A 12,521-nucleotide genomic window follows, 5' to 3' on the forward strand; every position below is an offset into this window, starting at 1 on the left:
CTGAATGCCAGGAGGCTGAAACTCTGAGAGATCAGGTTGAAGACTTCCTAATTCAAATACCATTCTGAGTTGTTGACTAAGCATGTGCTAAACTAGTCTGCATTCAGATTTCCTTCATGTATATTGTTCTTATGGTAGCAAGATTCTCCTCTGCCCATTTTATTACCTCCCTCACTTCCAGGTGCAAGACTGAGCTCTGAGTTCCTCCTTGGTTGCTGATGTATGCCACTGTCATGATATTTTCTGACTGGAGCAGATTGTGATCCTCCAGAAGTTGGCTTGGAACCTTTGGAAGACTTTCTTCATCACTTTGAAGTTGAAGAAGTGGATGCTCTTGTTCCTGTCTCTGAAGGTCCATGTCCTTTGTGTTGTGTTGTTTCCCAGATATGCTCCCTAGCACAGTAGATTGGCATCTGTTGTATGTACTTCATGATCTGGAGGCAGAGAAGAAGACCCATGTGGATATTCCCTGGGATTGTCAAACTCAGAGATTTGAGTACTTGGTTTGAAATCAGAACCTGATTTTACTCATAGACTCATAGACTCTAGGACTGGAAGGGACCTCGAGAGGTCATCGAGTCCAGTCCCCTGCCCTCATAGCAGGACCAAATACTGTCTAGACCATCCCTTTTGAATTTGTTCTGGTGAGTGGTTCCACACAGAATTGCTTAAGATGCGTGACTGGATGACCACTTTTGTCTGTGCTTCTGAGAGACAATTCTGAGAAGTAGGATATTCTGTCTACTAGACTCAGACTGAGCCAGAGGCAGTCTTTTGTTGTCATAGTAAGCTCTTAGAGGTACTGCTGACACCTCTGCTTTGTGGCCTGATCCAGAGTTCCAGGGTTTTCCGCTAATGTACTTGCCGTTCTTTCTTTGGTACTTCTGTGAAGAGGACAGACAAAAGGAGCATTTGTGTTTTCAGTTGGACATACAGTCCCTTCTTAATGCACTGCATGGAGAACTGAGGGACTGCTTTTGTTTGGATGCATTGTCTGGCACTATCTTATCTAATATTTGTCCAAATAAAAATTAAACTGTAAATTAGGAGGTTTGTCAGATTTGTTTGAAGTAGGCAGCCACCATCCAGAGATGTAAACAGGTGTGACATATGGCTACTGAGCTGGATGCCATTACCATGTCTGAAAATCTCATTGTGTCTCATGAGGCATCAGAGACAAAAGCAGTTGAAAAAAATATTTTCTTAAGGATAGACCTGAAGCCAATGTTATCCTTGTCATCCAGGACCTTTAGGCCACCCTGCTAGGACATCATAGTATTGGCAAAGCGGTAGTGGCCAGAATTTCTCTGAGAGTGGTAAAGCCTCAAAATTTCTCAAAAAATTTAACAGGGAGGGTAATTAACCACTGGAACAACTTACAAAGTGTTGTGGTAGATTCTTCATCACTGGCAATTTTTAAATCAAGATTAGATGTTCAAACAGGAAATATTTTGGAGACATTCGGCCTGTGTTATTCAAGAGGTCAGATTAGATAAGCCTGCAAAAACTGCCTCACATTTAGAACACTGTTTTGATTTAGCCTGATGTGTGCTGAGGAGGTGCTGTAGCAGTGAATCCAGGTGGCTGAACCTTATGCTGCTAATTACCTGATTCAAAGGAGGAGGAGGAGGAAGAGAGATTTTAAATTGCTCACTATTGCCTGAAAAAATAAAAAAATCAAAGTTGGCAAAAAAAAAAGTTTGGGAGTAAAAAAACTGCCATTGACTGTTGCTATGGAGACAGGAGATCTGGAGGATTGCTTGAGATGGGGTAATGGCTAATCCCAGGAACATGCTGCAATACTAAAATGCCTCCTGAAACTGCAAAAGGAGGTGTAGGGGACAGCCTATGCATCACAGAAAAATGGGAGATGCTGGGCTGTAAAAATCCCCTTCTGAAGGGATCACCATTATTGTCTGTTATTTGTATTACAGTAGAGCTTACAGTTGGGGGCCCTACTGTGCTTGATACTGTACAAGACAATCTCTTTTCAGAAGAGTTTTCAATCTAACAGACATAACAAACAAAAGGTGAGAGAAAGGAAAGGTTATTATCCTCATTTTGCACATGGAGAATTAAGGCAGAGAGAGATTAAGTGACTTGCCTAGGGTTATATGGAAAGTCTGTGGCAGTCAAGAATTTTACCCATATCTGCTAAGTCACAGTCCACTGCTTTAACCACAAGATCGTCCATCCTACTTTTAGGAAGAGAGACACTCATTGTAATGATATTTGGGATAACTTTGACGGTTTACTTAGGCTATTGAATTCTGTAATACATTTTGCTTGCTTGAGCAATTGCTATCCCTTGCCTTGGGTTTTTTTAATTTAACCTATTTATTCAGGCTTTTGGCTAAGGATTAGGATGAACAGGTGTGAAGTCCTTTTAGGGTTGAGATTTTATGCAGTTATGTAATTAAGTATTTGACTGAAACATTTAAAGAACTGTCTTCATTCAGTCACCAGTGGCACCTCTTCCTGGCTGTTCTGTGGATTAGCTCTCTTCCAGGTATGACACCTCCCCTTCTGGTCTCGCCTCTCATTGTCCTCTCTGTCACCCCTTTCTCACTCCAGGAGCTGCAACCTTCTGGGAAGGTCACTATGGCATTTCCCCTTCCAAAATATAGAGTCTCATTGTCCAGGCACTGCCACTCTGTCAGTGGCTGGTAGGAGAACACAGGACCATGCACTTCTTCAGGTTCCAAACCAGAGACCCTACAACATGCAGCCAAGGTCTGCTCGGTCCCCAGCTTTGCAGCTCTCTCCCTGGCTTCTTCCTATCTACCTCCCACAGGCTTTCTTCTCCATCCTTCTCTCTTCTGGGAACAATCTACCCTCAGGGCCATGCTCCCAGGGTCCTAACTCTTTCTCTAGTATCCCTCCTTCCCTAATGCACAGGCAATGACTGCAGATTTCTGTTGCCAGCATCCTGGCTTTATATTAGCCCAGCCCACAGCAGCTCAGATGAGCTTCGACTTCCAGTTAGGGATTGCTTTTCTGCCCTAAGCCACTCATGTGTGGCATATTATCCTAACTGGCCCTTTCTCATCTTCCTTAACCCTCACAGGGCTGATGTGGGGTGAACAACCCATCACAATGGCATTGGTTCAACTCCTGATTCATCTTTTTGTTATGAATTATAGAATCATAGAAGATTAGGGCTGGAAGAGACCTCAGGAGGTCATCTAGTCCAATCCCCTGCTCAAAGCAGGACAAACACCAACTAAATGATCCCAGCCTAGGCTTTGTCAAGCTGGGCCTTAAAAACCTCTAAAGATGGTGATTCTACCACCTCCCTAAGTAACCCATTCCAGTGCTTCAGCACCCTCCTAGTGAAATAGTGTTTCCTAATATCCAAACTAGACCTCCCCCACTGCAACTTGAGACCATTGCTTCTTGTTCTGTCATCTGCCACCTCTGAGAACAACCTACCTCCATCCTCTTTGGAACCCCCCTTCAGGTAGCTGAAGGCTGCAATCAAATCCCCCCTCACTCTTCTCTTCTGCAGACTAAATAACTCTAGTTCCCTCATCCTCTCCTCATAAGTCATGTGCCCTAGCCCCCTAATCATTTTCATTGTCCTCCGCTGGACTCTCTCCAATTTGTCCACATCCATTTTGGAGTGGGGAGACCAAAACTGGATGCAGTACTCCAGGTGTGGTCTCACCCGTGCTGAACAGATAGGAATAATCATTTCCTTTGATCTGCTGGCAATGCTCCTACTAATGCAGCCCAATATGCCGTTGGCCTTCTTGGCAACAAGGACACACTACTGACTCATACCCAGCTTCTCATCCACTGTAATCCCCAGATGCTTTTCTGCAGAACTGCTGCTTAGCCAGTTGGTCCCCAGCGTGTCGCAGTGCATGGGATTCTTCCTTCCTAAGTGCAGGACTCTGCACTTGTCCTTATCGAACCTCATCAGATTTCTTTTGGCCCAATCCTCCAATTTGTCTAGGTCACTCGGGACCCTATCCCTACCCTCCAGCTTATCTACTTCTTCCCCCAGTTTAGTGTCATCTGTGAACTTTCTGAGGGTCCAATTTATCCCGTCATCCATGTCATTGATAAAGATGTTGAACAAAACCACCCCTAGGACTGACCCCTGGGGCACTCTGCTTGATACCGGCTGCCAACTAGACATGGAGCCATTGATCACTACCCGTTGAGCCCAACAATCTAGCCAGCTTTCTATCCACCTTATAGTCCATTCATCCAATCCATACTTTTTTAACTTGCTGGCAAGAATACTGTGGGAGACTGTATCAAAAGCTTTGCTAAACTCAAGATATATCACATCCACCATTTTCCCCATATTCAGAGAGTCAGTTATCTCATCAAAGAAGGCAATCAGGTTGGTCAGGAATGACTTGCCCTTGGTGAATCCATGTTCACTGTTCCTGATCACCTTACTCTCCTCCAAGTGCTTCAAAGTAGACTCTTTGAGGACCTGCTCTATGATTTTGCCAGGGACTGAAGTGAGGCTGACCGATCTGTAGTTCCCCAGGTTCTCTTTCTTCCCTTTTTAAAATATAGGCACTATATTTGCCTTTTTCCAATCGTCCGGGACCTCCCTTGATCACCACAAATTTTCGAAGATAATGGCCAATAGCTCTGCAATCACATCAGCCAACTCCCTCAGCACACTTGGATATATTAGATCTGGACCCATGCACGTCCAGCTTTTCTAAATAGTCCTTAATCTGTTCTTTCACCACTGAGAGCTGCTCACCTCCTCCCCATAATGTGTTGCCCAGTGCAGCAGTCTGGGAGCTAATCTTGTCTGTGAAGACCGAGGCAAAAAGAGCATTGAGTACTTCAGCTTTTTCCACATCGTCCGTCACTATGTTGCCTCCCACATTCAGTAAGGGTCCAGCACTTTCCCTGACCTTCTTCTTGTAGCTAACATACCTGTAGAAACCCTTCTTGTTACCCTTTACATCTCTTGCTAGCTGCAACTCCATTTGTGCCTTGGCCTTCCTGATTACAGCCCTGCATGCTGTAGCCATATTTTTATACTCCTCCCTAGTCATCTGTCCAAACTTCCACTTCTTGTAAGCTTCCTTTATGAGTTTAAGCTCAAGAATTCACTGATAAGCCAAGCTGTTTGCCTGCCATATTTGCTATTCTTTCTGCACTTCAGGATGGTTTGTTCCTGTGCCTTCAATAAGGCATTTTTAAAATACAGCCCGCTCTCCTGGACTCCCTGCCCTCTGATATGAGCTTCCCAGGGGATCCTGCCCATCAGTTCCCTAAGGGAGTCAAAGTCTGCTTTTCTGAAATCCGGGATCCGTACTTTGCTACTCTCCTTTCTTCTTTTTGTGAGGATTCTGAACTCAACCTTCTCAAGGTCACTGCTGCCTAGGTTGCCACCCGCTTCTACTTCTCCTATCAATTCTTCCCTGTTTGTAAACAGCAGGTCAAAAGGAGCATGGCCCCTAGTTGGTTGCTCCAGCACTTGTACCAGGAAGTTGTCCCCAACACTCCCCAGAAACTTCCTGGATTGTCTGTGCATTGCTTTATTGCTCTCCCAGCAGATGTCAGGGTGATTGAAGTCCTCCATTAGTACCAGTGCCTGTGATCTGGAAACTTCAGTTAGTTGTCCGAAGAAAACCTCGTCTACCTCATTCTTCTGATCCGGTGGTCTATAGCACACGCCCTCCACGATATCACCCTTGTTGCTCTCACCTCTAAACTTAACCCAAAGACTCTCAAGAGGCTTTTGCATGTACTCTTTTTTGCATGTACTATTTTTTGCAAACCCTCTGGGATTACAGTAAGTGCATTTTACACACTGAAATTAAATAAACCATATTTCTACTCCAAAGATTTGTTATTTACTTCCAGGTGTAGTTCAAGGTATTGATTTTGCTCTTGAAAATTATTTTTGTTTTAGATTACTACTAAATGAGAAGCATTCTCTCCCTTTGTACTCTCATGACAGTTGGGATCAACTATTGCTTTCCCATTGAAATATAACCAAGGGTGGTGGCAGGCTGTTTTTAGCGGATGTCCCTTGACTCCGAAATCCACCTTCCCAATTCATCTAAGAGAGCATTAGTCTGTTGATATTCAGAAACTGATGGTAAAATCTCCTCTAGCCTTTTTCCTCAGAAGAAAAAGGACAGGGGTTATTTGGATTATATTTAACATGTTTTTGTGTGTGTATGGCTAATTCGATTGATCTTTTACACAATGAGCTTTATTTTAAGTGTTTTATGTGGACAAAGAGACACTTGTGAGGGCAAATTTGTAGATAACAAAAATAATGTAAATACAATTGAATAAATTGTGATACAGGAGGGCCAGGGAGCAGTGGGAGAGGGGAAGTATATAAACCCTAGGCTAATTAAGATGTGGTTCCCTGAAGACTAGGGAGGGTTGCTACACGTTAATTGGAGCACCTGTAGTCAATTAAGGCCCTGTTAGCAACCTAATAAAACCCCCTGCTTCAGGCAGTCAGGAGAGAAGGAGGAAGGAGAGAGGACTGGAGCTTGGAGGTGTGCTGTGAGACTTGGAAAATCAGAAAACTGGAGTAAGGGAGCAGGGGAGGGAGACTCCCTCCCCCAGTGTCTAAAGACTGAAGGTACCCCACCCAAGGGGGAAGAGGGTAAGGACCTGCAGGGATTGAGAGGGGCTGGGACTCAGAGTAAGGAGAAAACCCAGACCCCTCCCCTGCTTCCCTCCTTTACCACCTTCCAGGGCCACTAGTGGGGCCCTTGGTGCCCCAAGAGCAGGGGTAAGGGGTGGCATCTTAGCCCTCCCCACCAAGAAAAGCACAGGACCCACCATACTACATTGGCCATCTTGTCACAAAATGTACAACCTGACCAAATCTGAGTAGAGATAGAGAATAATAATGAGGGATTATCACATCCCTGTTTTATGACAGGAAGCCTCTTTATGTTACACCATATATATTAGCTTTGCAATTAAATAAGAAATAGTGTACTTACTTTGTGTTGCTTAGCAATTGTTTCTACCAAAAACTGAGTTCTGACATTGTCTACATTTGGAACCAGAATAGATGCATAATCTGGGATATTTTCTGTTGGATAAACATATTCCTGAACTCTTTTATTCCAGTGTTCCCAGTCACCTAAAAAGAGCAACAAATGGAAACTATAGTACCTAATAATTCACTATCTGCATTTAGTAGCTCCACTAGTCAAAATATTGTGTTTTCTCCTCTCTGCAGTAGACCCAAAGAGAGCTCAACAACAGGTAGTTTGGTAGCAGAAGAAACTGTCTGGAGAGTGAAGTAGTCAGACTCAAAGAGAAGCCTTTCTCTTCTGTGCCTCCTACCAAGAGGACAAGGAAATGCAGGGTGTGTAGGGAGGCTTCACATTTATTCCACGTCTCTGCCACAAACCAAAAGAAGATGGTGAACTAACCAACTCCTTCTTGGTGCAGCAATTTGAAGTTATGATTGGAGAAAGGAATAACCTTTAACATGCTACATTTTTAATTGTGTATCTTACACTGTTGGAATGGCAGTTTGCATCTGAGATTGGCTAGCTTCTTGGTTCTTTGGTATTTCTATTTGTTGCCAATAGACAGAGCCTCACATAGCCCAACTGGTCTAAAATCTGATAAAATACTTTCTGGTTGAGGAATTATTCCAACAGATCTGCTGTTTGTCTGCTTAACTAGTTGGACCTCATGTTCAGGTTTCCTTTTGTATTTTTATGCTGGAAGGTGTTAATGGCTGCCATCAAGAGGATGACAGGCACAACCCCCCTCTTAAAAGCCTATCAGTGTGATAACCACCCTCCCTCAGGCTCAGTGGATGGAGCAATTAAATGCCCCGTCACTAGAGGCAGACTAAGATTTATTGGGGTCCTAGGCACAAAGAACATTTGGGCCCTCCAAATCGCCCCTGCCATGGGGCCCCAGCCCCTGTACCTCCCCTTCCCCCCATGGCCCTGCCTCCTGGCCTAGCCAGAAGCCAGGTGGTGGTAAGAGCAGCCCAGGGAGCCCAGCCCAATGTTAGGAGCCCTGCACCATCCACCTGCCATGAGTGGTGTGCCATAGGGGGCAGGGACATGGCCCCCCTGACCCTCCACCTAGGGCAGATGGAAGGTCCCAGCTCCCCACAGTTGCCTGGGCTACCTGGTGGCTCTTATTACAGCCTAGGATGATCATACATCCTGTTTTGACCAGGACAGTCCCCTGTTTAAACCCTGTCCCAGACATCCCAACTTTGTTAGCAAAACTGGGCATCTGTCCATTTGTACTTGCCAACTCAGTTGGCAAGAGCTAATAGGACAAATGCCCAGTTTTCTGAGAAAGGAGTTGGGGGAGGTAAGCAGCAGGGTTGGGGGGGCACAGACTTTGGTCAAGTCTTTGCAGGGGAGGGGTTTGGGACAGGTCCATGGGGGAAGGGTGGAGAAGACAGGCTTGGGTCACATCCGCATGTAGGGGGAGAGGGGCTCGGGACTGGGATGTGTCTGAGAGGGGGGCTCAGGCCACATCTACATGAGGAGTGCGGGGGAGAGGGGCTCAGGACCAGGGGCAGAGGCTCAGACCAGGTCCATGCATGGGGGGAAAAGGGGAGGCTGTGGAGAGGGGCTCAGGCCAGATCCATGAACAAGGAGGGACATGGGGGAGAGGGGTTTGGGTGAGTGGCTCGGCCAACTCCACATGGGGGAATATACTCATTCTACTATGGCTGGGCTCTGGGTTGTGGCCTGGCTAGGGCCTCAGAGGAAAAAGTAGGAGCAGGGCGGAAGGCCCCGGGGAAGAGGAGGAGCAGGGGTGGGGCCAGCGTTCTGCCACTCCTGCAGGGGCCCCCTTATTGGCCAGGGCCCTGGGTACGGACCCCGGTGGCCTGTGCAGAAATCCACCCCTTCCATTTATGTAGTAATAGGAGTACTTTATGTAGCATAGGAAACAATAGGAAGCAACTGCCCAAGACACTGAGCCACATGAAAAAGAGATCCAGAGCTAAAATGTGTAGGCTGAGTGGTTTCCCTGGGACTAACTGCAAATGCTGGGGCTAGGGTTTGACTGGCTTCAGCTGTGTATGTAAGTAGCAGAAAGCCAGTGGAAAGCAAGAGAAGCAGTTGTGAGCTTGGCCCTGGGAGGCAGCTGAGTGATAGAGCTTCTTTTTGGCACAGTACTCAATGGAAAGACAGACTTGGATTCTGAGCCTCCCATTGTTTGTTTTTACTGTGTTTAGGGAAATAGGACTTTGTGTACATTCTTTATAAACAGGATTTCACCAAAGAAATACTTGACTCTCCTGCCGGATTAATAAATGGCATGGTAGTTCCATAGGACAGTAGGAAGTTACTTCTGTGATGAATAAAAAGTAATGACTAGTTGACCATTATCAACCCCAAATTATAAAGTAATCCACATGGATGGAAATTTAAAATGATACTAAACACCCCAGGAATTTCTAAATATTATAGGTGATGATTTCCTAACTCAAAAAGTGTTGCATCCAACATGGGAGAAATCTATATTAGACCTTGTCTTGACAGTTAAATAGGAATTGACCATGGAAAGGAGGGTCCAGTAGGGGAGACACACAAGATCCTTTTCTGACAAGAAGGCCAACAAAGTAGAGGGGACCAAACAAGTAAGTGTTTATCCATCAGTGCTGATGTAAATTGACAAGCAGGAATGATGAAGAGGGACTCGGTAAGGGTGAAGACACTATTCTCAACAGGCCTGAAGAGGCCAGAGTCAACAGAGCTACATCAAATGCAGCCAATGAGTGTCTAGATTTGTGGTGACTCAAATTGGTACCGGAGGACTTACTTCAAGTCTTCTTAGAAGATCAAGACTTTGAGCACTTGTCAGCATGGAATGCTTGGAGGAGCTGACAGTGAAGGTAAAGAGTGACATTTCACACCAAACTTGTTCTTTGAATCACAAACAGCCAAAGGGGCACTGCTTGTGGACTTTGAATCTGCCACCTCGCAGGGACTCAGTTCTAATGGGCGTCACATTACCTCTTTCATATGGTAAACTCTGAGACAGAAATCTGTTTTTTTGTCTTGGTGGGAAGGAGGTACGAACAGAGTATTTGTCCCCCACATGGTCCTCACAAAAGCAAATCAAGCCGCTCTTATGCCTGTCTGTAACAGGGAAAACAGCCCTACGCATTCCACACTGCTGGAAACCTGGGGATTTTTTCCATAATACCTGGTGGATTTACCTAACTAAATACTATAACCAATTAACCTAACTATACTACACTAAACATTATCTATAACTATGTATGCTATAGGAATTTTGAAAATCAAAGCAAATGCTATGGGTGGGCTTCAACTCTTGCCATGGGAGTGAGAAGGAATTGACAGGGAGTTGGTGAAAATGCCCCTTTTATACTCTCATCTCAGTGCATAAGGAAGTGGCACATGCATTGCCTAGTAGTACTGACGGCAAAAGTCGTTGACTCAAATGTATTGGATGCACATATACCTGCAGTGGAATGTATATGTGCAAATAAGTCAAAGGAGAACCAATACTGTTTGAGGAAAAAATGTGACAGATAAAGTAAAATTAATATAATACAGAAATAACATGCTAAAAAATTACCTATACTGTAGACTAATTAAGGAACCTCAATAGAAAGAATCCATGAAAACTAAATTAAAAACAAGAGGTATAAAAATTATTACTAATCCAAACGGATCTCAACTTCTCCATTGCTTACCTCCAGATATATAACTTTCATTCAGATTCCATAAGATTAGTGTGCCAATAGGGTCTTAGCAAAAAGAAAAGCTCTGATCGTGTGACCAAATAATATGTAATTATAGAGTACTTTTATATTTCTAACGAATCTTATTTATTTTTAAAAATCATTAATTATCAAAAAGAATGCCAATATGTTTTCTCTTACCATAATCAGTAACATGAAACTCATACATTGTTTGATTGGTGTGTTTAGGGATTTCTGGCAAATCTAATTTGCTATCATTTGCTCGAATGAAGGCTTCCAGTTTATCCCTGCTATCCAGCTCCAGGAGAGCACCTAAACTCCATATTAATCCAAAAGCAAACAATTTATGAAGATGTGCTGGAGATGAAATACCGCCTTCTTCCTTTGAGGGAATCAACCCCTCCAAAAGATTAATAGACTGAAAATGTATAAAAAAAACAGCATTAAGAAAATACTACAGTCAATTTTAGCTCCATATATATTCAGACATTTAAAAACACATTTCAAAAACCAGTCAAGGTTGCTAAAGGACAATGTCGAACTCAAAATTATAACAAGAAAATATAGAGTAAAGCCATATATATATATAACCATGGGTAAAATTTTCAAAGGAACCTAAGTGACTTAGTAGCCTAAGTCTCATTTTCAAAAGTGACTTAAGTATTTAGGAGTCTGTCTCCCTGAAAATTATTCAGCTACATTTTTAAAGGTATTTATGGTGACTAATTCACAAAGAAACATAGTCACCTAACTTTTAGATGACCAGAAAAACACTGGGATTCATAAAGCCTGAGTTTGGCACCTAGGCTCCCTATACAATGTATGAGGAGAGAAAGGCATCTCTGAATAGGATTCACAAAAGCCAGCATGCTATGCAGCTCCTCGCCTAAGACCGCCCATGGGAGATTTCAAGTTAAAGGGTGTGTGCTAAGCCTCACTCTTCTCTTGGAGACAGGTACCTAAGGTCGGGCTGCTGTGAGGCACCTCCTTTGCTTGGGATGCTCAGCAGCAAAATCTGTCCTGGCTTTAGGCACTTACCCCATTTCAGCAAGAAGCCCAAGAGGACAAGGAGGAGGAGGTAGCTTATAACTTTTAACCCACTGATTAGAGTATTCATCTGGGATGTGAGATATTCCTTGTTCAAGCCCCCCCTCTACCTGAGTGGCAGAAGAGAATTAAACTAGGATCTGCTTCATCTGAGGTGAGTGCCCTAATTACTGTACTATAAGGCTCCATTATTCTTTCCTGTTGAAACTGTTCCACTGTGGATAAATAATTAAAAAATCATTGGCCCATCATCATCATCTAGCCATTTTGTGTAAGCTCATCTATAAGGACTGATCTAGTAGGCAAGGTCTGAACACACTTACTGTATCAGGTCTCTCAGGCAAGTTAGGCAGACATGTGAGGCTGCAGCATGCATGCTCAGAGGCAATAACATAGGCATCTATGGAAATTTTACAGTAAAAAAAAAAAAAAAGCACACTGACCGAGTTTAAGTGCCCACATAGGGTTTGGAAGCAGCTGAGTGGAGGTTTTGTGAATCACTGTAGCAGTTAGGTGTCTAAGACCTTTTGTGAACCTAGCTCATAGTCTTTAAATCTATGGCAGAAGATGAAAAAATAATGCTCATCTGTAACAGACATTTTCTGCCAAAAACAAATAAACACACTATTTGAAAACACTCTGACTCCTTCCATCTTGAATAGGAAAAATACATGGAAACGTGCCAAAGTACAAGAGACAAAGTGCAGATCACCTCAAAGAGAACGCAGGCATGCACAAGCGTGCACGCACACACACAAAAGTTCCGGAAGACTGCATGGCTTATTGATGTCTCTGT

General features: G+C 43.9%; 1 protein-coding gene across 1 annotated transcript in view; it reads right to left on the reverse strand.

Moving 5' to 3' along the window:
- The window catches only part of DNAH8 (dynein axonemal heavy chain 8), a 593,210-nt gene that overhangs the window by 186,383 nt on the left and 394,306 nt on the right, over positions 1 to 12,521 (reverse strand). Inside the window, exons 54-55 of the mRNA XM_050948396.1 lie at positions 10,859 to 11,096; positions 6,957 to 7,099 (exon numbers count right to left, since the gene is read on the reverse strand). Coding sequence (XP_050804353.1) covers positions 6,957 to 7,099; positions 10,859 to 11,096 — 381 coding nt within the window. The remainder of the gene's footprint in view (positions 1 to 6,956; positions 7,100 to 10,858; positions 11,097 to 12,521) is intronic.

This window comes from Gopherus flavomarginatus, chromosome 4 (assembly GCF_025201925.1).
Source record: "Gopherus flavomarginatus isolate rGopFla2 chromosome 4, rGopFla2.mat.asm, whole genome shotgun sequence".
NCBI classification, from domain to species: domain Eukaryota; kingdom Metazoa; phylum Chordata; order Testudines; family Testudinidae; genus Gopherus; species Gopherus flavomarginatus.